The sequence below is a fragment of the Sus scrofa genome, chromosome 4, assembly GCF_000003025.6.
Source record: "Sus scrofa isolate TJ Tabasco breed Duroc chromosome 4, Sscrofa11.1, whole genome shotgun sequence".
Taxonomy (NCBI): domain Eukaryota; kingdom Metazoa; phylum Chordata; class Mammalia; order Artiodactyla; family Suidae; genus Sus; species Sus scrofa.
In genome coordinates, this window is record NC_010446.5 from 106,457,918 (window position 1) to 106,485,759 (window position 27,842).

The 27,842-nt window shown below is 54.1% G+C and overlaps 1 protein-coding gene across 8 annotated transcripts in view; it reads left to right on the forward strand.

The window, feature by feature from the left end:
* Positions 1-27,551, forward strand: part of SYT6 (synaptotagmin 6) — a 64,855-nt gene extending 37,304 nt beyond the window's left edge. For 3 of the 8 annotated variants that reach the window (XM_021090020.1, XM_021090021.1, XM_013988120.2), the window contains 4 exons: positions 14,268-14,388; positions 19,077-19,248; positions 20,447-20,597; positions 25,983-27,551. In XM_021090020.1, coding sequence (XP_020945679.1) covers positions 14,268-14,388; positions 19,077-19,248; positions 20,447-20,597; positions 25,983-26,054 — 516 coding nt within the window. In that variant the 3' untranslated portion in view covers positions 26,055-27,551. Of the gene's footprint in view, positions 1-14,267; positions 14,389-19,076; positions 19,249-20,446; positions 20,598-24,099; positions 24,169-25,982 lie in introns of those variants that run through there. The other 5 variants (XR_002343499.1, XR_002343497.1, XR_002343498.1 and 2 more) reach the window with 4 other exon arrangements.

Sequence of the window (27,842 nt, forward strand, 5' to 3'; positions counted from 1 at the left end):
AGGTCAGGAAAGCAGGGCTGCCACTTGGAGAAGGAGCCTGAGAGGTGGGGAGGTTACAGCAGCCACATCAGGAGGAGCAGGAACCCCAGGGGTGCCGGGGCCTGAGGGGCTGAGGCTGGGCCAGGATGTGGCCGTGGGTTGTGGCCTTGCCTTGGTGCCATGCTGACCTCTTCCTGAGTCTGGGGGCTGTCCAGGCTCATTCAGGGCCCAGAGGCAGTCCCTCCAGGAGAGAAGGAAGGAAGGATTTGCAGGAACTTCCTCGGCGGAGCTCAGGCACCTCTAGCCTCTGACTCCCAAAAGGCAGCATCAGAAGGTCAGAGCCCCAGGAGCCTCGGCTCCACCAGCCCTCCCTGCCCACCCCCGGGGCTGCCTCCTGGCCCTGGCCTCACTCTTCGTTTCTGCCTCTCTGCAGCGGGGAGGAAACAACCATTAGTGTCACCTGCTCACCACTGGGAGACATTAGCGGCTCTGGCAGAACATGCGGCCTATAATTTTTGGAGGAGTTACAATAATGGAGCTAATTTGGTGTTTCATCATCATGCTTCTGGGTGAGCAGAGGGGGAAGGGGGGCATGGGGCCTGGTTCAGAGCAACCTCCCAGCACAGAGCATTTGTACTTCTTCCCGCATCTTCGGGGGTCCTGGAACCAGGTCCCCTCCTCCCTTGGCCTCCTCTCCCACCAGTAGCTTCTCCTCCTAGAGATGGGCTTGTCAGGATGCAGCCTGGAGATGGCCCCAGCCGCCAGGTGCAGCTCCACGGCAGGACAAAGCCACAAGGGGCCTGAGAGTTTGAGGAAGTGTACGAAGAGCCTGCTCCACACTGGATGCCCTGCACAGGCGCTCAGGGCACACAGTCATTCATCTCCAGGTCCCCCGCTTTACAGATGGGACAGTGAGGTCATCGGGACAATACTTTGGAAACCGCAGCTCAGAGAGGCCCGGGGGTGGGCCCTGGATCACTCCGCCGGCCTCCTGGCCCTAAGTTCAATGTTACCCCTACGTTTGTCCTGTTGCTGGGGGCACCTGAGCTCAAGAAGACCCTTAGATGCCGCTGGGTGGGGAAGCCCAGGGCTGAAAGGAAAGCAAGAGGCAGCCTTCCAGCCAGTACAGCTCCCTGTGAAGCCAGGGGCTGTGGCCTCTGAAACCCAGGCTGGAAGATGCCCTGTTCCCATCCTCTACGTGGGGACATGGCCAAGGCAGCTGCTCCTCTTCCTTCTCTTGCTGACTCAGACACCCACAGAGCATACCTGGCCCCTTGGCCCAGCAGGTGGCTTTGGGCAGCACCCCACGTGGGTGCAGGGCTACCACCTGCTGGACGTGGCAGGAGAAGGAGAGACGTACAAACACTGCACCCTGCTATACATAAACCTTCATTTTCCTACTAGCGGCTGGCAAAGAGGTTTCCTCCTCTGCCTCCAAATCAGGGGCTTAGGGCAGCTGCCAGAAGGGAACCACCTGGGGGATGGTTGATGCTCCTTGTCAGAGGGGGTCAGACAAGGTCACAGATGTCACAGTCATGCCAACTGGAATGCAGTAGAGGAGGGACCTGAACCCCGGATTTGGCCCTCAACTCCAGGCATCCGCCAATGGGGCTTTTCCCTTGTAGCAGAATTGTGGTTCCCGCTCCTCTGGTTGGATGAAGAGCTGAGACCTCAGCTTTCCTCCAGCCCCCGATGAAGAATTCTTTGTTGATGACAGTTGTGAGTCTAGATGGAGGCCCTGAAATGCCTGGAAACTATAGGCAGCCAAGGATGCTGAATTTCTCAGCTTTGGAGAAGGGAAGGCAGTAAAAACTACGGTCTTCAAGGCTCTGAAGGCGTAATGTCTGCGTTATGATGAAACAGCAGGCGGGAACTAGGAGAGAAGGGCCGAAGTGACCTGGGAGGCAGTGGATTGGACAGCAGGGGAATTTCCTGTGTTCCAGATGGAACACGGAAAAGGTGTGAGTGAATGTTTTAAAAGAGGCCTCAGTTGCTGAGTTTGGCGTGGTTCTGCCTGGAAGATGAGCTGACCAGTCACACGTGGTCTCTTGCTGCCTAGTGACAGGGGGCTGGGGTTGTCTTGCTACGATCCACAAAGGGCCCACATCAAGGGAGCGAATCCTGAGACAGGATACCTGCAACCCTCCCAGGAGGCCCGCAGAGGCTGCAAACCATCCCTTGCAGCACCTCCAGAGCTAAGCAAGAAAGAAAACCAAAGGAGGAAAATAGCTCCAACCCTGCAGGAGACGGAGGGAAAGGCGTTAGCCACCCAAAACTTGCGCGTGAAGGCTTCCTCCTCCCAGGCCCGGTGTCTGTACCCCAGAGACGCGCGGGTGGGAAGACCCCCACAGAGGGCAGGCCCAGCTTCCTCCACGAGGCAATGCCCACAGCGCCCCTTAGCACTTGGCCAGCCCGTGCCGTAGGTGTGCTGCATGAGCAACGGCTTCCCGAGGCCGGGATGCAGCGAGGCTGGGATGAGGGCCCCAGGCTGCGCTGGAGGGAGCAGGGGAGTGAGCCCCCCCAGAGTCTGTAAGAGGCTGACATCACAACCTTGGCCCCTTTCAAGAGGAAGCCCACTGGGCAGGCAGGGGGCAGCCACCACTCTAAGTCTGAGACAGCAGGTAGTCGCAGCACAATTTCCGAGCAGGGTACGTGGCTCTGTGGAGAAGAAGCAAGGCCTTGAGAGTCACAGGCGGGAGTCCGGGTTGCTCACTCTGAGACTCTTGGTGATTCCTGAACCTCTGTGGTCCTCAGTATGGCGATAACTGTGGATTCCCCCCAGAAACGTTGTATGAATGAAATGAACCAAGTCCAGTGAGTGAAGGACCCAGCATGGGTCCCCACAAGCAAGCTGAAGCTCCCAACCTGTTAGTCACCTTCTCCCCAGACTCTGGCTTTGATCTCAAAAATAAGGAGAAGAATTGGAAGAAACTCCAACATCTTGGCCAGGATGCGGGTGCTCAGTGGGTTCTTCCACCTCCACAAGGCAGTAGTGGTTCCCCGTCCCTAAGTGCAGTGGTGAGTCCCACCCCCTGGCGACGGCTGCCGGGTAATTGGCGTTTCTGGCAAGTTCCAGGTGAAACTGATGCTGCTGGGCAGGCAGCCTCCCTTAGAGAACGGCTCGAGTAAGAAACATTCGCAGAGGTGTCAGACACCTTTAAAACACCGTTCCGTTTTCTTAACCCCTCTACGTGTGGGTGAGGCATCCTCTCGCTGAAATTTAGCTCTGCAGCGAGCCTGAGGTTCGCCGGGAAAATATAAAGGGTGAGAGTGAGCCAGTGCTCCAGGTGGATCAGCAAGGCTTTGACCCCCTGGACCCTTGTTCTCCGCTATCGGAGGAGAAGGGGCCCTTCTGTGACCCTGTGTTTACTTGCCAACACTGACACCCAATGACACTACTGAGTGACACTCCACATCACAGAGACTCTAACAGGGTCTCGTCCCGGGCGGCCTCAGAATCGCCTGTCTGCCTTCTGTTACCAACCGAGGTGACAGAAGAGTCACCTGGGATACCTGCCAATCACTCACACCTGCAGCCGCACCCTCTGGGGTTCTGACTCCGGAGACCTCGGGCGCAGCTCAGGCGTCAGGTCCTCTCCTCCCCTGTGCACCTAACACAGGACATCTCCAGACCACACCCTGAGAAACCCCTCGTCCCCGTCTCGTTACTCACCCGCGGGGACGCTGCTGGGCAGACCGAGGCTGAGGTTAAGCCAGGGCCCACGCCGGTCCTTTTCACCACCTTCCCGCCACATGCACCCCACAAAGCTGTGTTGCTCCTTAAGTCAACAACTATGGGGGAGCACGTGGTGTTTCCCAGGCACCGTGCTCAGTCTTGGGAACACGGTGGTGCGTAAAATACAGGGCTGGGACAGGGTTAGGCAAGCAAAGCCCAAGGAGGCAGAATTTAAGGCGGCGCTGGCTCTCGGAGGCAGCATGATGCCAAGAGGGAGGCCCTCTGCTGCTTTTGCTTCTGTGCTCTGGGCACCTGGTTTGCTCTGCCTGGTAAAACAGACCCTGTTCCTGTCTCTGGGGAACACACAGCCTCTGCAGGGGGTGTGGCTTTGGAGGAAGGGGCCTGAAGGATGAGTGGACTGACACCTGCCCTGTGAGCAGTTTGGGAAAGAGTGATCAAGCAGAGGGAGCAGAATGTGCAAAGTCCCTGGGGCAGAAGGAACTTGGGACACTTGAGGAGTGGCAAGGGCCTGAGGGGCTGATGCTCAGTGAGAATGGCTGTGGTGGCGGAGTGTGGAGGGTTGCTGGGCCCTGTAAGTCTTGGAAAGTTTTGACTTTTATTCGACCACAAGGGGAAGCCATTGGAGGGTTTTAACAAAGGAGTGACATGCTCCACCTTACAGGTGGGGAAGAACTTTCTCCTTGCTTGTGGAAAGTGAGGCAGGAGGACAAAGGGAAGCAGGGGGACTGTTAGGTGGCTCTGGCGTGTGGGCAGGTGAGAGGTGGCTCTGCCCTCTTCGTGGCGCTAGAGGTGGAGAGAGGTGGGTAGACTCAAGATCTGGAGCTAGAATTGATAGGGCTTGACAGGGCTTGGAGAACTAACGCAAAAGAAAGAGGAGGTCTTGCCTTCATGATGAGGTCTTGCTTCTGTCTGTCTGGAGACGCCGGGTGGATGGAGGGGCCATTTCCTGAGTCGGGAAAACGAGACCAAAATGTACATGGAAGCTCAGCATCCACACTGAGCCTCTGAGAAAGCTGGGTTTCTGTGAGACGTCCAAGCTGGGATGTGGTGTTTCACATGAGCCTGGAGTTTAGAGGGGAGGTCTGAAGGCATCATCGATTCAGGGGGCATGAGCGTGGAGATGGGCATTGACATGATGGGTGGGCGAGAAGGATCAGATGGCGGAGGCGCTCACCTTCTCCCACAAACACATCCAAAAAAAAAACCCATCTACATGTAGAACAATCACACAGAACATCCACTGAATGCTGGCAGAAGAACTTAAACCTCCAAAAAGGTCAAGAAATCCTCCAAAAAGGTCAAGAACAAAGAAGAAAACAGACGGGTGAGTGAGGAGAGAATGAGGGTTTAGAACCCACTGCTCAGAGTCAGGGAGGGGAGGCGGATCCAGCAGAGACGGGGAAGGAGTGGCCGCAGAGGTGGGAGGAGAAGGACGAGGATGCTTCGAGAGCAGCAGGGGCAACTCCATGAAAGGCTACAAAGAAGCTCTTCACCGAGCAGCCCCCCCACAGCAAGACCCGAGATCTGGAGCATCTGGAGCAGGTGAAGACCCAAACCCTCAGGTCATCAAGGACGCAAAGACGCTAAAGCCCTCCGTCCCCAGTGGTTCAAGCACTTGCCCTCAGCTGGGACCAAAGCCCTGTCTGTTGGCATCCCGCCAGCCCGGCACCTGTTTGCCAGCTGTTCCTCCTCCATCCCAGGGGGCCACCCCATTGGGATCAGGACATCTTCCCTCCTGCTGAGAGCCTGCTGCGACAGCTCTGCGCTGGCAGAGAGCAGATCACTCTCTGCTGAGCTGCCCGCCCTCTTGGGGGGAAACTGACAGCTGTTTGACAGCCACATGGCAGGACAACTTGAGACAAGAAACAAAGACAGAGTCTCATCATTAACTTTATGAACGTGCCGTTTACTCCCCTCTGTCATTCCTGAAGATGCCAGTGGATGGACCAGAGTGGAGGTCAGGTCTCTCCCAGACCAGCACCTGTGGTGCAGCCCCTCCAGCTTGACCAAGAATTGCCTCCATCTCTTCCAGAACTTCCCCAAACTGCTCTCCTCAAACTCCTTCCACCCCCTCGTAGCCCCTCTCCCTTTCCACCCACCTTTTAAAAAGTCATTAAGAAGAGATCTGCACCTCCCAGTGTGATTCTGACTCACGGATATTTGCCCAAAAGTAATGGTGTGTGTGAAACGCTAAACCTCTTTTCAAGGGCAGGTTCACAAAAGAGAGCTGTGAAAAAGTTTCCTAAATAAAACCATCTGTTTCCCTGAAGATGCTCAGATAGAGAAACATTTGCCTCCCACTGACATACTGTAGTCTCTCAAGGGGTCCCACCCGCCCCCTCCACACCAGACCAAACCCACCGCAAGGCCTCACCCACCTCCTCCCGCACCCTCCCCGATTCCCACAAGCTGGAGGGTCTCCTCTTTTCCACTGGCCCGCCCCGGGCTCTCAGTGTCCACGCCACAGGCCGCAGCAAGAGTGTATGGAGCTCGTTTAAGGCGCCTCCATTCTGCTGGATCATTTATTCATAATGCTGCAAATCCTTTGGGGCAGAAAGCACTTGAGAGAAAAAGCAGGCGTGGAAGTCAGAACAAATAGAAGCTGCCCCAGCTCCCAGCAGGGAGCCTGAGCAGCACAGCAGACAGAGCCCGCCCTTCCACCCCGGCCACCCCCAGCAGGCATTCTCCCCAAGCCCGGCAAGCCCAGGCCCCAGAGGAGCAGGGAACAGCCTATGCCAGCGCCAGCCCCGTGCTCACAGCAGGAGCTCCCTCCTGGCACCCCCGGGGGAGAAGCACCCACCCGTCAGCTCTCCTTTCCCAGCAGAGAGTTGAGCCAGGCACGGGGGCGCGGGGCGGGCAGGGTGTCAGTCTCTGCTCTCCTCCACCGCAGCCCCCGCAGCCATTGGGTCACCAGATCCTACTGATTTTGTCTGAAGCAAGATGTGCCTTGCCTTGCTTCGAGGAGTCTGTAACACCTGTCGCCAGGCCGTTAGACCCGGGGGCCATGGGAGACAACCAAGTCAGACCAGAGAAGTGAGGGCAGGTGGCCCAAGAGGAGGGAATGGGACAGCTGGCCTGGAAAGACGAGTGTGCTCTGGGACAGTCAGAGGGAGGGAGAGGTCACTTCAAGCAGTGGAAGGAACAGGGCGAAGGCACAAAGGTGCAGATGAACCCAGAGGGCTGGGGGAGAGGGGCTGGCAGAGGAGGGTGTAGTGGCTGAAAGTGCAGGCTCTCGAGCCTGGCCCTGTGGGTCCCATCCCCACCCTGCCAGGTACTGGCTGTGTGCTGGGCCAGTGGCACGCCCTTCTGTATGTCAGGGGCCCCACGTAGAAGATGGAAATAATCCCAGCACCCATCTCATAAGGCTGTTGTGAAGATTATATGGCTTAATACACATGCGCACTTGGGACAGGATGGCCCATAACAGGGCACTCGGACCAGAATGGTTGGTGAGAAAGACAAGGGCCAAATCATGAGGAAACCGGAATGCCACTTGATGCTGGGCTAAGTGATTTTCAAGCCGACTCCTAGAAGCTCCAAGGAGGTGGGCTGAGGGGCTGAAGCAGGAGCACTGGGTACCTGGTCTCTAAGCCACTTGTCATCCATTTGGGTATATATTTGGATTTCTAGCAATATTTCATGTGAAGAGTTTTCCAACCACAAAACAAGTTTGGAATGGGGAGCCAGTGAAGGGTTTTGAGCAGGAGAACAAGCCACCCCCTCCCCGTTCATGGCACAGAGGACAGATCGGAGGGGTAGGAGGAGGGAGTTAGAAAGTGGGAGGTCAGGGGAGAGGTGCTGCCGTCGGAGCTGAGGTGGGGGCTGGGGGGGGGGAGAGTCTGGGGACTCTGAGCCAGCAGAGCGTGTGGCTGGGCTATAGGAGGGCGAGGAACCGTCTGGCTTCCACTCCACCTCCCCCACCCCCATCCATTCTCTGCAAGCCTCCCCAGGTCCTGCGTTTCACAGGGAAGAAAATCCAAATGTCCCCCAGGGCCTCTGAGCCCTGGCCTGCCGCTCTCCCCGCTCTCCCTGCCGGGCAGCCCTCCCCTCCACGCATCCCCACCCCGCCTGCCAGCCCCGGCACTCCCTGCGGTCCCCTGGCTCCCTGAAGGTCACTTCCCTCTCCCAGGTCTGACCGACCTTCTAAACTGCCCCCCGCCTCGCCCCCACTCATCACCCTCCCTCACATCCCTGGCTCCCTGGGCGCCCTCAGACACTCTCTTGCTTCCTTTATTCTTGTACAAGCTCCAGGGGCGGGCTAGGACTCCGTCTCGCCACTCCGTGTCCCCCTACTCCGGAACATTTAGTAGGCGGGCAATGAATGAATGACACACACGTGAAGATGGTCTCGGGCGTGGGTGTCTGGGCGGAGGGGGGCGCTGTGGACCGAGTGGGAAACCGGGGGCGGAGGAGCGAATGTCAAGATGTCTCCATCACCTGCGGGGTCAAGGGCAAATTCTCTGGGCTGCTCGAGGCCCCACCTCTGTGTAGCCCTCTAGCCACATGGAACTTCTGCGCCTTCCCTACGCGTCTTTAAGCCCCGCTGCCTGTTTCCTCTGTTGTAAAACCCCTTCTGCTCCCCTGGCCAGAGCCTATGGAATATCACCCCTCTGGGAAGCCTGCCCTGACACCCCTGGCAGCGTTTCCTCCTCCCTCCTCCACCTCCCACACCTTGTCCACACCTCCCTTCCAGCACTGATCAAACCAGACACCACTGCCGATCCCCTGCCCCTGACCCAAGACTGTGAGCTCGTGAGAACAGCAGTCCTTACAGTAGTAACAATGATAATAGCAGCCAATGCTTCCTGAGCACCTGCCCTGGGCCAGGCACTGTGCTAAGCACTTTGCACAAAACGATTTCATTTAATCTTTACCTAACAACCCTAAGAGGTAGGTACTATTATTAGCCCCATTTCACAGATTAGAAAACCACGACGATGAAGGGATTAAAGTAAGTCACCCTCCTCAGAAACGTCAGAGCTGGACCCAGAGCTGCCAGACTCCAAATCCATAGGCTCAGCTGTTCCTCCGTCAGCCAGTATCTCCTGAGCACTCACTGTGCATCAGGCCCTGGGCTAGACATGGGGCGGGGAGCACAATGATGAGTAAAACCAGACCCCATCCCTGTCCCCAAAGAGCCCACTTTCTAATGAGAACACAGCATTCCTCACAGACTCCCCACAATCGACAAAAAAGTTCTGCTCGAGGCGTGGGCTCCGGAGATGTCTGTGGTGCTGTGGGGGCAGGTATCAGGGAGGTCGGCCCAGGCCGGGCGTCCAGCCTCTGCGCTGACTCATCTGCACCCCCCAATTCCAAGCCCCAGGCTGGAGCCAAATTGGCTTCCACCCCACCTCGCTTCCAGCCCCCCAGCCCTAGGGTAACTTAACAGTACTTCCTGCCCAGTGCTTCAGAGATCCTTCTAGGTCTCCTGTGGCTTTCCTGAAAGTGTAGTGGATGCTTCTCTGCTGATGATGAGCGATTCAGACAAGCCACTTAATGATGAAGAGACTAGAAGTGTTTTCTAAGAGATGGGGAAGCTTCGTTCTTGCTTGGCTCAGCCTGGATTCCCAAGACGACGCGGAGGCGCTGACGCCACTCACCGCCTCCTGAGGAGGAAGAACGCTGGCCCTGGAGAAGGACGCTGCACGGGGGCGGGGGAGGGGGGGAGTGGGAACTGAAGGCACGAGAGCATCGGGGTTTCAAAACAAGAGTGGCTACAAGTTCCCGCTGTGGTTCCACTGGGTTGGCGGCATCTTGGGAGCCCTGGGACGCAGGTTCTCTCCCCGGCCCGACACAGTGGGTTAAGGATCCAGCATTGCCATAGCTGTGGCTTAGGTCACAACTGGGGCTAGGATCTGATCCCCAGCCCAGGAGCTCCATATGCCATGTGGCGTCTAAAAATGAAAACAAAAAAACCAAAAAAACAGCCTTGCTAGATTCTGAGGTGGATGACAGACTCTAGTGAGGCCTCCTTGAGCCATCACCATCGGCGATAGCTGACGATAGGTTTTCCAGATTGAATGAGGATTGGTTTTTACGGCTGGCGGGGACCTTAAGGCTACTACATCTAGTGCAATGCCCTCATTTTACGGACCGAAGCCCAGAGATGTGAGATGACGAGCCCGACGTCCCTTGGCTGGTTAGTGGTGAAGCCCAAGTCTCCTGACTTGTGTTTCACTGCTCTTTCCTGTGCCGCCATGGAGAGGAATGTTTTTCCAGGCCGAGGGCTGTGTGAGTGCATCAAGGAGAGAGAAGAGCTTTAATGAGCTGTTGCAGATGGGCTGCTGGGGAACCAGCGAGGGCAACGCTGTGCAATGGACGGGTCTTTACAAACCTTACTGACCAGACGCCCTGGCACTGCAGCCAGGGGACAGCACTACTGTAATGGCCAGCAATGTAGGTGGACAAGCTGCATGTACTTAAAAGACAGACTTCTCCAGAAGCTAACATCCTAGCTGCAGGCCCACCTGCTCCAAGCACTAGTCAAGACTTCTACCAGCTGCTCCTGGGCTCAGATCCACCCTGTCAGCCCCCGGAAGGGCGGCTGAGAGGGCCAAGTTGGATTCTGCAGCTTTCTGGACAGCAGGGACCACTCCAGCACCAGGGAGCTCATTACCAGTCAGGGGCCCTACGGCAGCTTCCCTGACAGAGGGGGAAGATGAGAGCAATAACACGCCGGCTATCCTGCAGCCCCCAGTCACCCCTGGTTTTATTAAAGCCAACGTCTCAGGCATCTCTAATGAAGATTAAAAAGGCTGGCAAGATGCACAGGATCTTGGGCTGAAACCTCCTGAGAAAGGGGGTGGCGCCGAGAGGACCTGGCAAGGCCACCCATGGGGCTGAGCTGGGCCCGGCTTTCCAGAGAGGAAAGTGGCTTCCAGGAGATGCTGGCTCTGTTTGCTTAGCCCCACCTCTCTATTTACTGAAAAGTAACCTATTTATCTTCCTTTATCAAATAATCCAGTCCTCTGCTGCCTGTGTGTGCAGGGGAATTAACATCCCCTTGATCCACTCAGCCATGAGCAGCCAGCCTGCTGTCAGGCCCAGTGAGGCCTGATCACTGGGACGGTCCGGGGCCAGCCTTTGGGTCCCCTGGCCCCTCTTTCCTCTCCGCCTCCAGGTCATAGTGGGGGTTTGGCCTGCTGTCTTTGCCTGTCTGGGCCCAGTGATGGAGGGTGGAGCTCACTGTTGGATGCAGAGACCAGGCTGGGGGTTGGGAGTTCCAAACCAGACTGCGGACTCAGCTTCCAGCTGCTCCAGTTCTGTAGGGAAAGGGCACCCCTGCAGAAAAGAGGGGGCCCTGTTGGGTCAGCGCTCCCCCTGGAGGGAGCCATCCTTGAGAGCTGCAGGTGGTTCCATGACCCCTGAAGGATCTCCCACATTCCCAGGCGCGTCTCTCAAGTTCACAAATCAACTTAGACTCCCTAAGATGGGATGCCCTTGAAGCCTCCACTGTGCATCTGTCAGGTGGCCCAGGGGGCGGGGGGGAAGAGTGACCCTCTTTGGTTCACCCTCTCTCAGGGGGGCCCTAGGAGCTTCCAAATTCCTTCCCAGGGCGCTAACTTGATTGTAACACTGATGTTGAGAACCATTCCTTCGAGGGCTCTTCCGGCTAAAATGTTACCATCTGTTTCAGGCATCTGGTAGCTCCTCCTGTGCTACCGGTCGCCTCTGAAGCACAGCAGGCAGGAAGTGAAGCCCCTGCCCCAAGGGGCCTCCAGTCCCTGGACGCTATGGGAGGGCCCCGCTCTGGCAAAGCAAGGACTCAAAAACACCGGTGAGCAGCTCAGGGCCAGAAAGTGCTGCAGGGATGCAGGGGAGACGGGCTCTGTGTGGGACGAGCCTCGGGGAGGATCCCTGCCCTCCAAGAGGCAGGGGATTGTCCGAGCACAGAGAAGAGGAGGAGACATTCTGGCCAAGGAGACCAAAGATACACCGGCCATGTGGAAGAGAGGGTTGGTGCAGAGGGAGAGAGAGAGAGAACTGGGTGAGGAGGGAAGAAGGAACCCAACTGCCGAGGGTCCTGAAAGCAAGCTAGGAAGATAGGCCTTGATCCCAGGAGCCAAACCAGGAGAAGTCACCACGAGCGTTCGAGCAGCAGAGCTGGTCTCTGAAAGTCTTGCTAGTCGTGGAAGCTCGGGCAAGTTGCCTAACTTCAGGGAACAGTCATCTGCTCTTGTGTGCGATGGGTTATTAAGAGCGCCTACCTCACAGGCTGTGGGGAGACTCAGGGGGATAATTTAGCAAAGAACTTGGCACATGGTACACATGCAATAACCTTTGTTCTTACACCTGTCAGTGTGTCTGAAAGGGTTCCCCTAACTCTGGGCAGGATTGAACCTTGGAGGGTTATAAGGAAATAAAGGGAGCGGGGGGGGGGGGGCCTCCTTGAAGCTCGGTGCCTTAGCCAGGTGCACTGCGGACCCAACTCCTGCCGCAGAGGGGACAGTCAGGCTCCCACACCACCGGTCACAGGCCACCCCTATGTCTCCCTCCCGGGACAAGGGGACTTGGGAGACAGGAGATGCATCGGAGGGAGATGGGGATCCTGGTGCCTTCTTTTAACTGGTTACACCCCACTAGGCTCGTGCGCGTTGAAGGGGACAGCACACGCCACACAAAACATGGTGCCCCGAGCAGGTCCTCAGTAGATACAAACAGAAGAACAGGTAGGGTTGTGGTCGAAGGTCTACAGGGGCCAGGGTTACCCTGAGATGCTCCCCAGGTGAGCTGGGAGGGCGCTGCTCTCCTAAGGGTCGGAGTCCAGCTGTGTCCTCCACCCCAACCCCTCACCGTGGGAGCCTGGGAAGGACTTTACACTTGAGTTTAAATACTCGGTTTTTCTGTGAGCTGGAGGGTATCATGATAATACCCCCTGCCTTGCAGAGATGCTATGAGCCCCAAAGGTGGGAATGCGTGCCACAGAAGAGCTTTCCAGGGCACAGGAGCCCACAGGTGTTGGTCTCGGCTCTGTGTGCTGGGGTGGGGGCGTGGTGGATCTCTCTACCGTGTGTCCATCTCTGCCCCAGCCAAACTCCACCCCCTTCCCCCACCCCCTCCACCCCACTCCCTAGGGAGCTGGGGGGATTCACCTGCTGCTGAGGGCATTTGATTGGGGAAGGGGTGAAAAAAAGGACTGGGGCTAGGGAAAGAGTGGGTGTGAGTGCCACCTACAGGAGAGCATTGGGACCACATGCTCTGGAAGGGGTGGGGGATTATTTCCGGTAGGGCCAAGCATCAGTTGTCTCTCTGAGTTCCCACTCAAGGGTCGTTCTTTGGAAGAAGCAGCAACAAAAACCTTGGAGTCACCCTTGACCGCTCTCTTTCTCAGAATCACCTCTTCAGGAAGGCCTCCCCAGCCAACCTGTCTAAAATTTCAACAACTACAGCCCATGAGCATTCCACGGCCTCTTTCCCCGCCTTACTTTTTTCTCCTTGGCCCTTTTTACCACCATATTTACCTTCTTGTCTTTTGCCCTAGTATAAAATGTAAGCTCCGTGAAGGCAGCAATTTTTGTCTGTGTTGTTCTTTTCTGTATCTCCAGCAGCCTGAGCACCACCTAGCACATGGCGGGTGCTCAATTAATATTTGTAGATTGAAAGAATGAATGAACCAATGGGAGTCCTCATGTGAAATCAGAGCAAGCTACCCCAAACCCTGTCTTCCTCCTCTCCCACTCCAGGTCTGCGGGCTTTAAGGGAGGAAACATCTCCATGGCTTGGAGCCCCATGTCAGCCTCAGAGCCTGAGGCAGGGGGTTGGCAGGGACAGCACCCTCCTCTATCAGGTGGGGAGCAGGACGCCGAGGCATTCCAGCAGGGTGCTGTTTAATTCAACAGCCAGACGTGCTTCCCATCTCTGAAGTTTCCTAGTTCCTGCTGCTCAGAAGCTTGCTGGTACTGGGATCCCCGGTCATGGTGCTTCTGGGGGCAGGAGAGGCAGCAGAGTGTGTGCTCCGAGCTGGGTTCATTTTTGAAGGATGACCACATTTAAGGACAAAGTGGATCCAAGGCCTGGCCCAAACATGGAATGGCGAGTGGACGTCTCCTTGGTCAGCAGCAGGTCCTGGGCCAGTCCCAAGTACCAAGTGAGTTTCGGGAGAGGCAAGAAAACTGCCAAGGCAGAGGGACTCACAAAGAATGACTGAGCTGAGGGCTAGCAGCAGATCTGCAGGGAGAGGGGATCCTGATGGCTGGAGTGCATCTTGTAAGGGACACTGACCAAGCCAGGCAGTGCAGGGACTCAAAGGGACCAGTGACCGAGAAGGGTGAGCTGGAGAATGTGGTGAGCCCCAGAAGGCCTGGTGATCTGGAGGCTGCAGCCACGGGGCAGAGGTAGGGCAGGTGAGGCCAAAGCAAGAGGGGGAGGACCTGGACCCGAGTCTGATCAGAGCTGAGAAGGCATATTGAAGGGGCCGAATTCTACTGAAGAACCAATATTGCTATCATTGCCTTACAGACCCTGGGACTCCCAGCATGGAGGCCAGACCCTCGGGTCTTAAAGACACGGTGCTCTGCCTCGGAGAGCCTTCCCCTGGGCCCCCACGGGTGCTGCGTGCCCCTCACCTGCTCTCTTGTCTGCTTCTTTGCAGGAAAGTGTGGATCTGGGGGAGATCATGTTCTCCCTCTGCTACCTGCCCACAGCAGGCAGGCTCACCCTCACGGTGATCAAGTGTCGGAACCTCAAGGCGATGGACATCACGGGCTACTCAGGTACCTTTCCTCCCCGAGGGCCTGCCCCGTGGCCTCTCGGCAACCCAGATGTTTAGATTTGGAGAGATGCTGAGAGAGAAGGGGGAAGAATCGTCAGTACTCTTAGATAGGAGCACAGCCCTGGAGGCAAACGGCCTGGCTGTGAAGGCCAGTTCTGCCACTTTGCTGTGGGATGCTTTGGTTTCCTGACCAAAAAAAAAGAAAAAAAAAAATGAAAAAGAACCACGAAAAAGAAAAAAAAAAAAAAAAAGAAAAAAATTTATGCAGGTTGCTTTAAGGATAAACATGTAAATGCTTAGAAATGTGTCAGACACATAATGAGCACTCAGTAGGTATCAGCTATTACTATCATTCTTTCTCTTTGATGATGGAGAGAAGAAGTAAATAAATAGAAAAAAATAAGGAAAAATCTTTCTAGTTTGTGTGAGGTCTCGGGACTGCCAAGGGTTATGTCAAGTTTGAGTGTCCAAGTGTCTGTAGGTCCACGCAGCCCTGCGGCAGCCCTGCAGACTGAGTCAAAGGAACAGAGCCAATGACAAGCAAAGCGCATTTGTATTTGAGGTTTTCCTGCAGGGCCCTGGGCCTCCGTGTCAGCACCAGGAGAGCTGCTGGGTACAGCAGGAGTAAGCAAGTCCTGTTCTAGCAACCGAGGAGGTGCTTGTTTAAATGCAGCTCGGAGCCTGCAGGCTGGATGTGGTGTCACAGGCTTAATCCTTTTGCACGATGCTGCAGGTCGTTGTCAGAGAAGGTTTCTGAGTTCTGATGTAACAGAGGAGTCCCTGGCGCCTCCATCCCTGTGTCAGCTCACATTAGCCCAGGAAGTGAAATGGGCTGGAGTGCCTCAAAGAGCAGGCACGTACGCCGGGCTGCACTCAGAGCAGCAAATGCAGGGAAAGGCTGGGTTTATTTTCTTTGACCCCTACCCAAGGGGCTCTTTTGAAGATTCCAATCACCAATGTAAATCCACTCCAGAGGTGCCTCTGAACTTGGCGGAGAGTATATGGAAGATTTTTCCTTTGAATCATTCATTATTTCCTGGAAAACTCCTTAGTATAATCAGAGTGGCCAGGAAGCGGGGACGGTCCAGCTGGAAAACATCTGGGCCCAGGCCCAACCTGGCGCAGCTGGAAGGAGATGAGACATGAGGCCTTGAAAAATGAGGTTTCGGGGAAGGGTAGTCAAGAAACGCTGAAGGAAGGTGTGTTTGCTGCGGCTCTGAGTCCCTCAGAGCCTCTGCTCCCAGCCCCCACCGCGTCTCTGCAACACTCAGGTCTTTCAGGCCAAAAGCTGCCCCAGACAGTGCCTGCCCTGGCACGTCTCCTTCCACTGAAGCTGCCACCACACACCAGGTCGTGGCGAGGAGCTCAAACCACCTCTCCTGACACTGTGCAAACCTCTGAGGCAGCAGGAAGCAGGGCCTCCTCTAAATATACAGCCAATGTAGATTTCATTTTAATATCAAAATAAGTATGTGCAGGGATGGAAATTCACTGAGGACTCTCAAGACTGCTGAAGGAAATAGGATTTTGCTGCCCCAGTCCCCACACTATCTTCTCTGGTGTAATTAAATTGATGGGCTAGAGAGAAAGCTTACGGCAAAGCCACCAAGGTAATCTTAAAGGCTGTTCCACGTCAGAGGGTTGGGGGGCAAGAGATTTTTCTCCTGCGAAGTTCTAACCTCCCTCTCAAGATCGCCCCTCTTTTCTACCTGACTTTGGAATCTGGTATTCAATCTCGGCTGCATTCTGAAAATCCCGGGGTCCTGTTTTTGTCAGGGCTGTCTATCTATTTTGTTCACTGATAGAAGCAAACGTATGAAACAGTGCATGGAACATAATAAGCACTGGATAAATATGTACTGAATGATGAATAAATGATGAATGAATGAACGAACAAACTTACAGCGTAAGGAACCTTGTCAGAGGGTGATGCTGTGGGGACGCACATGCCAGGGGCCTCTCACACCAGATCTCCTGTTTCAGAGGATAAGGCTGAGGTTGCCTTCAGCTCAGACCGCTTTGATGTTAGACTAAACGAAGGAGCGCATGGAGCTCATTAATTGCCTGTTCTTGATGTATATGACACTGACCTCTAAAACCCAGCATCTTCCTATTCTCCTTGATCCAGTCCAGTCATGAATCAATTCTCTAAGCCTATCCACTAAAACTATGGCAATAAAAATAATACAAAATAATAATAAGGATGAGTACGCCCCAAAGGGGTGGTAAGTCGGTAAGCCTGCCCATCTCTGCCACCCCTGGTCTATACTGCTCTCTGTCCAGGGATTACAAATGTAAACTTTGGAGTCAGGCCTAACTTCAAATCTTAGGCAGGTTTCTTAATCTCTCAAACTTCCATTCCCCTATCTATAAAAGAGAGATGATGATAAATATAGAGTTGATGTGATGTTTAAATGACATGGTATGTGTGGAGTTTCTGCTGTCACACGAGGAGACTGGCAGCGTCTCTGTATCGCAAGCACACAGAGTCGACCCCCAGCCCAGCACAGTGGGTTAAAGGAGCCAGCGTTGCTGTAGCTGTGGCATAGGTCACAACAAGTGTGTGTGGATGTGATCCGTGGCCCAGGAACTCCATATGCTGCAGGGCAGCCAAAAAAAGACATAAATAAATAAATAAATAATAAATAACGGACACGATATATGTAAATTTCTTAGCACAGTGCCTGGCACATACCAAATGCTGAATTATGAGGCTTCATGACAAGGAGGCTGAAACGCACTACTGGTCTTTGCGCCCCTCTCTCACCACATAAAATAGCACAGGCCGATAGAGATGAAAGGACCCCAAAGGTTGTCCGGGGTCAGCGTCCCCCTAGAAGCACAAGCTTTTGCTCCAGAGCAAAAACCCTAGGAAACAGTCATCTCTCTGCTTAGCTCTTTGGACGAGGGTGAGATTGCTGGTTCCGTCATGGGCAACAGCCCCTGAATGGTATAAACTGGATATGCCTGGTGGGGATGAAGAGGGTTGGGGAAGGAAGCTGAGATTCTCCCAGTTAGTAACCAGACATTTGCCTAGTGGCCCATGGGACAGGTGGTCTGTCACATCTTTCCAAGCCTGGCGATGGGCATGTTTGCTCCGCTGTGGGGATGGAAACAGGCATGCAGGCAAGGAGACAGCGCCAGGGCAGCCACAAGCCCAGAGACACTTTCCAAGGCCACATTCACCCCCGCGGAGTGCAGAGGTTGCCTGGCTCATGCAGGTCTCAGAGGTGGCTTTCCCACCTGTCCCCTAGGACCTGAACACTTGTCCAGGGCGTATCCATAGAGCATGGAGTGGAAACCAGAAAGCTGTCTCTCAACAGCTCCAGGAACTCCTCCTTACTCTTTACCGATCCCCTTGAGACAGAGCACTTGCAAAGGTTTGGTCAGAGATGGCAGGGTGATTAAGCGCCTCCTGGTCTCCCCAGGTCCCCCACAAACCCAGGTGCCCCCACGGCTGAGGCACAGCTGCTGCTGTCACATTGCTTAGACGGCGGCTCCTGTGGGCGTCTAAGGCTTGGGCTTCTGATCAGTTGTCGCACTTCTCTGTAGCTTCCCCAAAGCTGTGCGCCTCATCTGCCACGTGAACGATGCCCCCTGGGGCAAGAAGGCCTCGGGGGTACTCAGGTGCCCCAGAGGTAGAGCCATATGCCTGTGAGTCAAGGAGCGGGGGAGCAGCTGCTTGGCCCGCACCTCCTGGCAGATTCACATGAGCCCTGGCTCCTGGGCAAGAAGGTATCTCAGCACATCAGCGTCTCAAAGGCTGTTATTACCCGTGCATCGCCCTCCCATTTCTTGAGCTGTGCAGCATAAATAACAATTACGACGGTGGCCGAGACACCTGCACGAGGAGATACAATAGGTGTCACTTTACTTGGATGAGTAGAAAATTTCAGGGTAGGAAGCTGACCATGAAATACCCATTCAGAAAATGAAAGAAGAGACAGAGATCGGAGGCACGTGGAAACTCAGTAAAAAGACATCTCCTAGGGGGCTGGAGCAAGTCCGAGATCCTGCTGAGAAATGAAATGTCAGCCGGCCACCCTGAGTCCCAGGAGGCTGCCTCCCTCACTCCCCCGGCCACAGCCCCTCCTCCTCCACTGCCCTGAAGTGGGCAGGAAACAGCTTCAGGGCCACTGCTCCTCTCCCTGATGCCAGGGGGAAGTGAGCTTCCTGGGACAAAGGGACCCGTAACCCTACTGTCAGGTGGGAAGGACACAACAAGCATCAGGAATGTTGCTGTTCACTCACTCTGTCACGCTGCTGCTACTCCTTGGGTGTCACCGATTGTTTTTACCCACTTTATCCTTTGGTTAATAATGCTGACAGGTCCCCTGAGAAAGGCTCCAAGTAGGTGAAAAGAACAGAGAGCTGGTTTAGGGCCATGAACTGCATGCCCACGGGCAGGTGTCCTGTCTGATTTGGGGCCAGCTTTCCCATTAGTGAAAGTCCATTAAGCACTCTCTCCAGAAGCCTGAGGTCACTAAAGACTCTGTGCTTATTAAGCACAGGGCGTCCTCAGAGACAGGTGTGCTACATAAATACAAGGTGGTTGAATTATTTTAACAACCCACGGACAGCATCTGAGGACAACAGCAGGCCTGGGGCTCCCATCCCCCGCCGCACATGCCGTTTGACGACATCCGTTTAACACGCTCCCCTCCCTGCCCGCTGCTCCCATCGGCACAGATCCATACGTCAAGGTGTCCCTGCTTTGTGACGGGCGGAGACTGAAGAAAAAGAAAACCACCATCAAGAAGAACACCCTCAACCCCGTCTACAACGAGGCCATAATCTTTGACATTCCGCCCGAGAATATGGATCAAGTCAGCCTGCTCATCTCGGTTATGGATTATGATCGGTAGGTACAGGCCCCAGAGGGCCACGTTTTCTGCCCCCCCCCCCCGCCCCAGTGCAGTGTAGGGCTCCTTGACCTTGGACCTTGTGGGTCACGGCACAGGCACTCACTGGCCTCAAATCTGGCTGCACCCCAGGAGGGTACAGGGGTTTGAGGAAGAGCCTGGATTCCCTCCAAGGCAGAAGCTTAAGCTTTTTTCCCCAGAGGCCTCGTTTCCGTCAGGGGCTGCCCCACCCATCAATTTCCCGGAATTCACTCCTGATCATTCCCGTTCCTCCATCTGGCACCAAGTCTTAGCATCTGTCCTTTCGAATCCCTCTGTCCTCTCCATTCCTGCTGTTGCTACCACTCCCCCTGGGGGATGGCTGCGCGGCCTCCCAGCTGAGCCCTGCCTCCCTCACCCCCTGCCTCAACCCAGCCAGCACCCTAAAGGCACACCTCCCTAAACAATCACTTTGCTCCTGGACCGGCCCTTCTCAAGAACCATCAATGGCTCCTGTTGTCCAAGCTCTTCCCCTTGCCTCTTAAGACCCCCCCCAGATCTGGACCCAGCATATCCATTCAACCTGATTTCCCCTTCCTTGGCTATGTTTCTTCTCTTCCACTTTCCAAAGTCTGCTCTCCTGTGCCGACTCAAACACGTTTTCCAACTACTCCAGCCTCTGTGACTCCTTCTCTCCAGTTGCCATTTCACTGAGGTAGGAAGCAAACATGCAGTAAAAGCTCATCTAAGATCGTTGGCACAAGTTCTCGGGCATAGTAGGTGCCTGGTGAGCAAATGTGAGTGATGACTGATGTTCTTTCTGAGTGAATAGCTCACATCACAGCCGCTGGGTGAGGAGGAACGGTACTCAGAACAGGCGGATTTATTTCCAAGTAGTGCTGGTGTCTCAAATGCTCGCTGAGTCAAATAAAGGCAGAGACTGACACTCTCCCACTCCCCAAAGCCAGGCCATCTGCCCACCTGTCCTGAGATGCCAAACAAGTTGAGAACCTTTCACTCATCTGTCTGTGTCCACTGTCCACCCAAGGAGGCTGGGCCATGTTTCACTGCCGCTGGCACCCTGAGGCCCGGCCAAGCATCTGTTTGCAGAGCTCAGCTTTCTGAGTTGGATGTGTGGGGCTGAGACCCAGACCCGGGGACCTCCCTTTAGGAGCGCATGTCTGGTCTCCGACACCAGGCCCTCTGTTTCTCCCTCAGAGTGGGCCACAATGAGATCATAGGAGTCTGTCGTGTGGGGATCAACGCCGAAGGCCTGGGCAGGGACCACTGGAACGAGATGCTGGCGTACCCTCGGAAGCCCATAGCACACTGGCACTCCTTGGTGGAGGTAAAGAAATCCTTCAAAGAGGTGGGTGAGGTTGCGCTTGGCCCTTGGCATGTTTGCTGCATGGCAGCGTGGGCTGGAGAATGGCAGTCGGCTGCTGCGAGACCTCGCCTTCATGGGTCCTTGCGGTGTGGGGGGCAGGGGGGGCACACGCTTCTCAGGCAGGGTGTGACAGGTGGGAAGGAAGTGGACGAAGATGGTGGGAAGCTGCCTGACAGACAGCCACTGATGCTGAGTCTATTGAAAGCGACCCTGACTTCTAAGCGGAAAATAAAAACTTGGTGAAGCCTTCCAGCAGCAGACCATGCCAGGCCCAGGGCCAGGTCAGTCCTTTTGGAGGAAGCCCCAAGAGGGTGAGGTCAGAACTTGGCAAGAAAGGCCACCCCTGTCACAGCAGTAAGTTCCCTGAGGCTCTAGCTAGGCAGTCCTGTGGCGGTTTCCACTGTGTGGACGGAGCTGGCCAGAGAGCAAATCCTGCTCTCGGGAATGTGGCTGGAGGAGAGAGTGTGGCTTCAAGGTGGCACACCTGCTGGCTGGGTCCTAACAGAGACGTAATGGACACAGCACTGCCTGGGAGTCCCGAGACTTGGCTCCAACCCCAGCCCTTTCCACTTGCTGTATAATCTTGAGCTAGTTACTTCTCTCTCCACTGCAAAGAAAATGTCCCAGTGATACTGGAATCTGCTCCACCACCACCAAACTCCACCACTCTAAGATCCCGCCATCCAGCACCTTGGTGCTTCCCCGACCGGCTTTTTCTCAAGTGGGCTGGGACACAGGGTAGCCAGGCAAGTTTTAACCTCGTGTTGAGTATCTCACACGCCATCCCGGTCCTCCAAAGCCAGGTGATCACTCGCTCAGTTGAATAGGCTTCAAGCCAGAAAGTCTAGAGAGTTGTACAAAATTGGAAAATCTGCTAATAAAAAAATGAAGCTCTAACCCTGACATCCCATGGTCTGTCGGCTTAAAAGCAGAGTCGCATTAAAAACAGAGTAACCCGTGACACAGAAAAGGTGTGGACAGCAGGCCAGAGGACCTGCCAGCTCCCCTTCCTTCTCAGGGTGGACTAGCCTCCTTCCACCTGTTTCTAGCAGGGTGAGGTCTCGCCAGAGAGACAGAGCTGAGGGCCCTGGACCCGGGGCCTCCAGAGAGCCAGGCTCATGATTTGCCTTCCCAGGTAGGCATGGGTGGTGTGAAGCTCCCGGAGGAGTAAGGCACACGCGCCAGGTGGCTGTCCATCTGAGGCCTCACGTTTCTGTCCCGTGGTTGCCTTGATTTTCCCATGGTTGTGGAGCTCGAATGCGTGAGTCCAGTCCCTCAGCTCCTGGGCGCCCCTCCTCCTTCTTTTCCAGAAGGCCCTCTCTGTGGAGCGTAGGTGAGGCGCCCACCACCAGCCTCCTTGTACACAGGAGGCAGCTACTGGGCAGAAGTCTAGATGACCTTGAGACAGAAGTCTAGATGACCTTGAGACAGCACTCAGCCCCTGACTGCAGGCTGATACAATCTAGGGAAGGGGCAAGGCAACCTTTTTTTTAATCCTTTGGAGATAGTGAAGAATACAGTAAGTTTACCAAAATGCTCAGGATAGCATAGGGGCGGGGCAAGGAATGGGCCCTAAGAGGCCTCTGATGGGCTGCAGGGCCTCAGGCAACTCACTGCCCCACCAGGCCTTCAGTTTCCTGGTTGACAAAATGCGGGGTGGGGTCCTCCCATCTCAGCGTTTCTAAAACTCTGACCCTAAATGCTGGACGAAGGGTGGCAGCTGAGCCCACGTCTTGCATTGCCTTTCTTTCTAATCTTGAAGCTGCAATAACCCATCACTGTTACCCAGCTGGTCTGTCCACTCACACTGGATTAACCAGCCAGCAGTGGCTGGAGTTGGGAGTGGGGGGCAGGCGTAGCATGGAGGGCCTGGCCCTCGGCCCCAGGATCACTCTCCATGATGAATACAACCTAATTAAGCCACATAATTGATTCCAAGTCCTGTTTCTTTGAGAACTCCAACTCAGTAGCCCAGACTACAAAAGAAAGACAAAGTAGAATCAAGCCCTTGAAAATGAATATTTGATGAGACAGAAAAGGGAGTGTAACAGTATATGGAAAACGAAAAGAGAATAAATTGACTCATATCCTCTTGGGTTTGCTTTTTGCCTGACCTCGCACACGGAGGTCCCGAGCCTGCCCCTCCCCGGCCCCCTAGCCTTCCCTTTTCTGCTCAGCTGATCATGGTTCTCCGTATGAAGGAGCCGGAAATGACACTCATCCTGGCCACTTCGGATTCCATCCGTGCAGATTTTTACAAATGGGTACCTACACGTTCAGCACCCGCAGTTTATGTACCTTTATAAACATGCATCTAAACCCCACCGCGCTAATAGGAAGTAAACCCCCTTTGTGTTCTTGTGGGACTCTGTCCTTGAACACGTACCATCTCAGCCGTCCTTAGTGCTCACATCCCGCCAGCTTTTTGGTCCTGTTTTGGAAACCCAGCAAGAACCCAGCTCCTGGTACTTCTTTCTACCATTTGTATAAGACAGAGAGAGATCTTCCTCTCGAAGCCCCGGGAAGATATATGGCATCCTATCTATGAAGCGCTGTGTTCCTATTGCAGCTCTCTCAGAGAAACATCAAGTGCTGTGATCATTTCTGTTTCATTAACGAGAACAGGGGGCACCACACTTGCTCTCTTGTTTGGGGTTTTGAAATAAGGTTGAGGAAACAAATTACCTGGAAAGGCATTTTTCCCTGCTGGGATTTTTTTTTTTTTCCATGAATAAAAACTGATTAAGCCATAGCGAGCATCCTTCCCCGGCAGTGGCTGTGGCCCCCTCCCCTCTGAGCACTGCCCAGGGCCTGTGTGTCGTGGCTGTCACCACGCGCCGAGGCCAGGCTGACCAGCCGTCTTCTCTAAGGCGTTTTATAAGGGCCAAATCCAGGTCATCTGCCGGAGGTTTTAGATGCTCTGTTGGAACGTGACCCATTTCAGAACAATACAAGATCTGACTGGGACACAGCCGCCCTAGAACAATCGTCATCCTTGGTGCGCTGGGGACCAACCCCTGCCATTCCAGAGCCTGCAGGAATCATTCACCTTCTCATTGTCCACAAACCCATCTCCTCCCTCTGTGTATCTTCCCAGGAAAAGTCAGGGGCTGGCAGGGGAGCCAGTGTGCCTTCTTCATTTGTCCTGCATCAACAATTATGCTCCGTGTGACTCCTCTTTGAGCTCTGATATAAAGAAAAAAAGAGGTACCCAGTGTGGCCATTTCGCTTTTTCTCCTCCGAACTGGCCCATCAATCAGGTTGTTTAAGTGGCATGCTTACCCAGGGGAGAAGCCCGTCATTACAATGTACCTTTCACTGACGTTAAAGGTTGTCCTGAAAAAGGAGAACTTCTAAAACGAAGGTCTGTGAAATGAGAGCATTAGTAATCATCTTATGTCACCTTCTGGTTAAGAAACACTTGAGGCAGAAGTCACGGTGGGCGCAACAACCAGGCATTTATTTATCTGAAATATTTCACCAGGGAAACCCTCGGTTGTGATTTCATTCACGTGGATGCTGCAAGCAGAGAGACTGCCACCCGGAGTTAGGAGTAAGTACCTGGTGTGGACCCAAAGAAGTTAGGTTTCTTATTCCATCGTGTCTCCTTCTCCTGGTGTGGCCAGGTGCCAAGGTGGCCGCAGGTTGGAGTGGACAGAGCACTGCGTATGGAGTTAGGAGACCGGGTTTCTGCTCCTAGCTCTGCTCTTAACCAGCTGTGCGTTGACTCCTCTGTGTCTTTGGTTTCTTAACTGCAAGAACAAGAGAGTTAGCCTGGAGGCTCCCCCAGGCCACCTCCCAGTCGCTTCATGCTAAGATTGCTCAGCCTTCATCCCATAAGGGTGGGCATCAGGACCTCCCTGTCCAGCCTTGCTTAGTTGTAAAGACCTGCAGGTTGGCCAGTCCGGGGGGACCAGAGAGAACCGAACCCCAGGAAGGGTAACAGAGGCTTTCCTTAGATCTGGGAACTTGGTAGGCGACCAGCAGGTCTGGGTCCTCCTCGGCAGTGCGGGTTCCCACAGGAGATACTGGATGGGACAGTCTGATCCTTAGGTGGCTCGGCTCTGTCTGGAAGGGGCTGTGCTGTGAGCTAGGGGTGCGGGAAGGAGCGTGTCCTTCCCCACCCCACCCCCACCAATGGCACAAATGCGTAGTACCCTTCTCCTCGGCCCCATCACTCCCCATGGAGACCCCAAAAACCCACGAGAAGCAGAAGGGACTGCACCTCAGGTTCAGAAAAGCCATCTCACCCACCTACCTAGCTTCTCTCCCTGGAGCCTAGTCCTGCAGGCATCCAGGAGAGTACTGAGTCTCCTCTGCCCACAGAAAGGATGGTGTGGGCAGTGGACACCCACTAGCTTTGAAGTTATTCTGCCCCCAGGGGCAGGTCAAGAATAGTCATGGGGTCAGACCCTTGCCCAGGAGACACTGTGCCAGCTCTGTCTGGCTTTTCAATTTAAAGAAGGGTTTGGGAGTTCCCATTGTGGCTCAGCAGGTTAAGAACCAGGGTCCATGAGGATTCAGTTTCAATCCCTGGCTCCACTCAGTGGGTTAAGGACTCAGCGCTGCCATGAACTGTGGTGTAGGTCTCAGACATAGCTCAGATCCTGCATTGCTGTGGCTGTGGTGTAGGCCGGCAGCTGCAGCTCCGGTTTGACACCTAGCCTGGGAACCTCCATATGCCATGGGTGCGGCCATAAAAAGCAAAAAATAAAAGGCAGGGGGGTGATCACCCAAGGGTGGGATATCCATCCTCAGCCCTCCCCTCACTCCATGACGCCTCATTACATCACTGTCTTTACAGAGGGTTAGAGTTGGGCTGAGGTGGCCAACTTGTGAGACAGGAGAGTGAGGAGCAGAAGGGGGGGAGGGGCTGCCATCTGCTCCCACCTCTCCACTAGTCAGGAGTGAGGCCCCCTAAGACTGAAGAGGAGAGCCCAACGCCGAAGCAGTATCAGGGTTTTAGCTGTACTAACAGCTCCCAGACAAATTGCTAATAATTCATGATTGCGGGCTCTTGGCAGTAAGGGCATACTCTGCAGACGGCCTCTTTTGCTGCTACCAAAATCCGATTTTCAGTGTGAGAAATGACTGAAGCACTCAGAAATGGTCCAGCCGTAGCATCTCATTAACTCACACACGCACACACTCCACGTGCTAAAGAAAGCTTTCATTATCTCTGCAGTAGATCTTTTCTAGAAGCTCGAAAGCTGTTTTCCTTCTGTTTTTGCATGGCTAACAGCAAAATTCAAGAAAGCTTACAAAAAGCCGGGAAAAGGTGAATTCAGTGCATGGGCCGGATGAGTTGCAGAAGTTGAGATGTTCGTTCCCTCGGCTGTGGGTAAGCGGCTCTTTTCCTCTCCGCAGTGGCAGGGCCGAGCCGCCAGCTTCGACAGCGAGAGCTCGTGCCCGTCTCCAAAACCACCTCCGACACCATGAGCTGCACAGCCGGCCGGGCTACACAAACGAAACTGAGCAGCGTTCTTTTTGCACTTGTTCAATGTCTAAACACAGTGTGTGCAGCAGCGGCCGCAGGGGCAGCGCGCCTCTCACTCCAGAGTCTTAACTGCCCCTGTGTCGGTCAAGGCCGAGACGCTCGTCACGTGCTCAGAGCTGTCTTCGTCGTCTCTTGTCTCCCAAGGTGATGTTTTTGTGGTTTTTTCACTTTGTATGGATCTGCTGCCAAGAAGGGAAAACACGTAGAGAAAAACAAAGAGGGGAGAGCCGTTGGTTCTATTAAATATGTAAAATAGTCTGGGGGGGAGGTGGTTTGAGTTTCTGAAATTTTGTGTCTCCGCCGAGCTCTGTAACCTCAGAGGACAAGGAGGTAGGATGGGCAGTGACTGTTTTTGCAGACGCTAGCTGGAAGGGGAAGGTGCAAACCAGGCGAAGAGCCCTTACAAGGACTACTTAGGACTCTCAGAAGCTCTTTGCTAATGTGACGTGAACCGAGATTCAGACTCCTGGTCCCGTGTTGAAATCGCAAGCGCTCCGAGGTATCCGTAGAACTTCAGCTGGCCTTGCAGGGCTCCTCGCTCCCCTTCCTCGTGGACTTTCCTCCTGAACTGACCGTGTCTTGATTCCTCACGGGAACTGAGTCACTTTCTTTGGGAATGATTCTGCAGAAACTCAACATGCCATATGTTTTCTGGCGTGCCACAGTTAATGGCCACATTTGTTTGAAAACAGATCTTTGTCCTCAAAAATAACCTTCATTGTTTTAAAAAAAAAAAAAAAAAGGAAGCACATATGTTCTGGAATGATTTCTGCATTATACATAGCTTTATAATTCCATGCAGTATCAAGCAGCTGTTTAAAATGCCTAAACAGATCCAAGAAAAACCTACCTAATGTGTTCATTTCTGAACGGGGAGTTGTGAAATCCAAGTAAAAGGTAGAGTCTGTTTTTCTGTGAAGAGCATCTTCTTGATGGAAACCAAGTCAACTTGAGTCTATTTCAGCCCCCTTGACTCCGGGACAATGTTCATCTTAACTTTAGTTCTATAAATTACTAAGTACTGCAGTGTGTGTTTGTTTCAGTGGTAGTAAAGGGTTGTTTTCCTTTAGATCTCTACCGTAGGCCATATTCAGTAAAAAAGAAATGTTTGAACTCTTCTGTATTGTAATCGTACATTTCTGTTAAGAGCGGCCTTCCTACCAACCCCCTAGAACTAGGTTGATTTGCTCCATCTCAGTCTGTATAGTCCTGGTACATGTGTGGAGGTGGGTTTTTACGTCTGTTTGTGGCAGTGAAATGCCAATTTCCAGAGCTGTGTGTGTGACCTGCAAGAGGCAAGTCTGCTGAAGAAACAACCCTTCTTTCAGCAATGGAAGGTCAAGAACGTGAACACTGTTCACATACCCTGTGTCTTACTCTTTACATGTCACCTGCTTTAGGAGCAACAACTCAATAAAGTAACCCTTGTTCTAAGCCAAGTTATCAGGTTTCTGTACTGACATTAACTTTGGGTAGTGTCTTCTAGTCCTAAAAATGACCACACCGGGCAGGAGGTAACAGGATATTGTGGCAAAAGAAGCTTTCAGCTTAAAAAGAAAAATGTAGATAAACCCATACTCCACCCTATACAGAGCCCTGGACTAGGGGCTAATGCGTCATTGGTACAAAGATGAGTTTTCTCCCCAAATGTCTTGTGATTGATAGGCCTTCCCAGTTAGGTGGTCTTGCAGCTGGATGTTCTCCTGAGAGGAAACAAACCAACCCCAAAA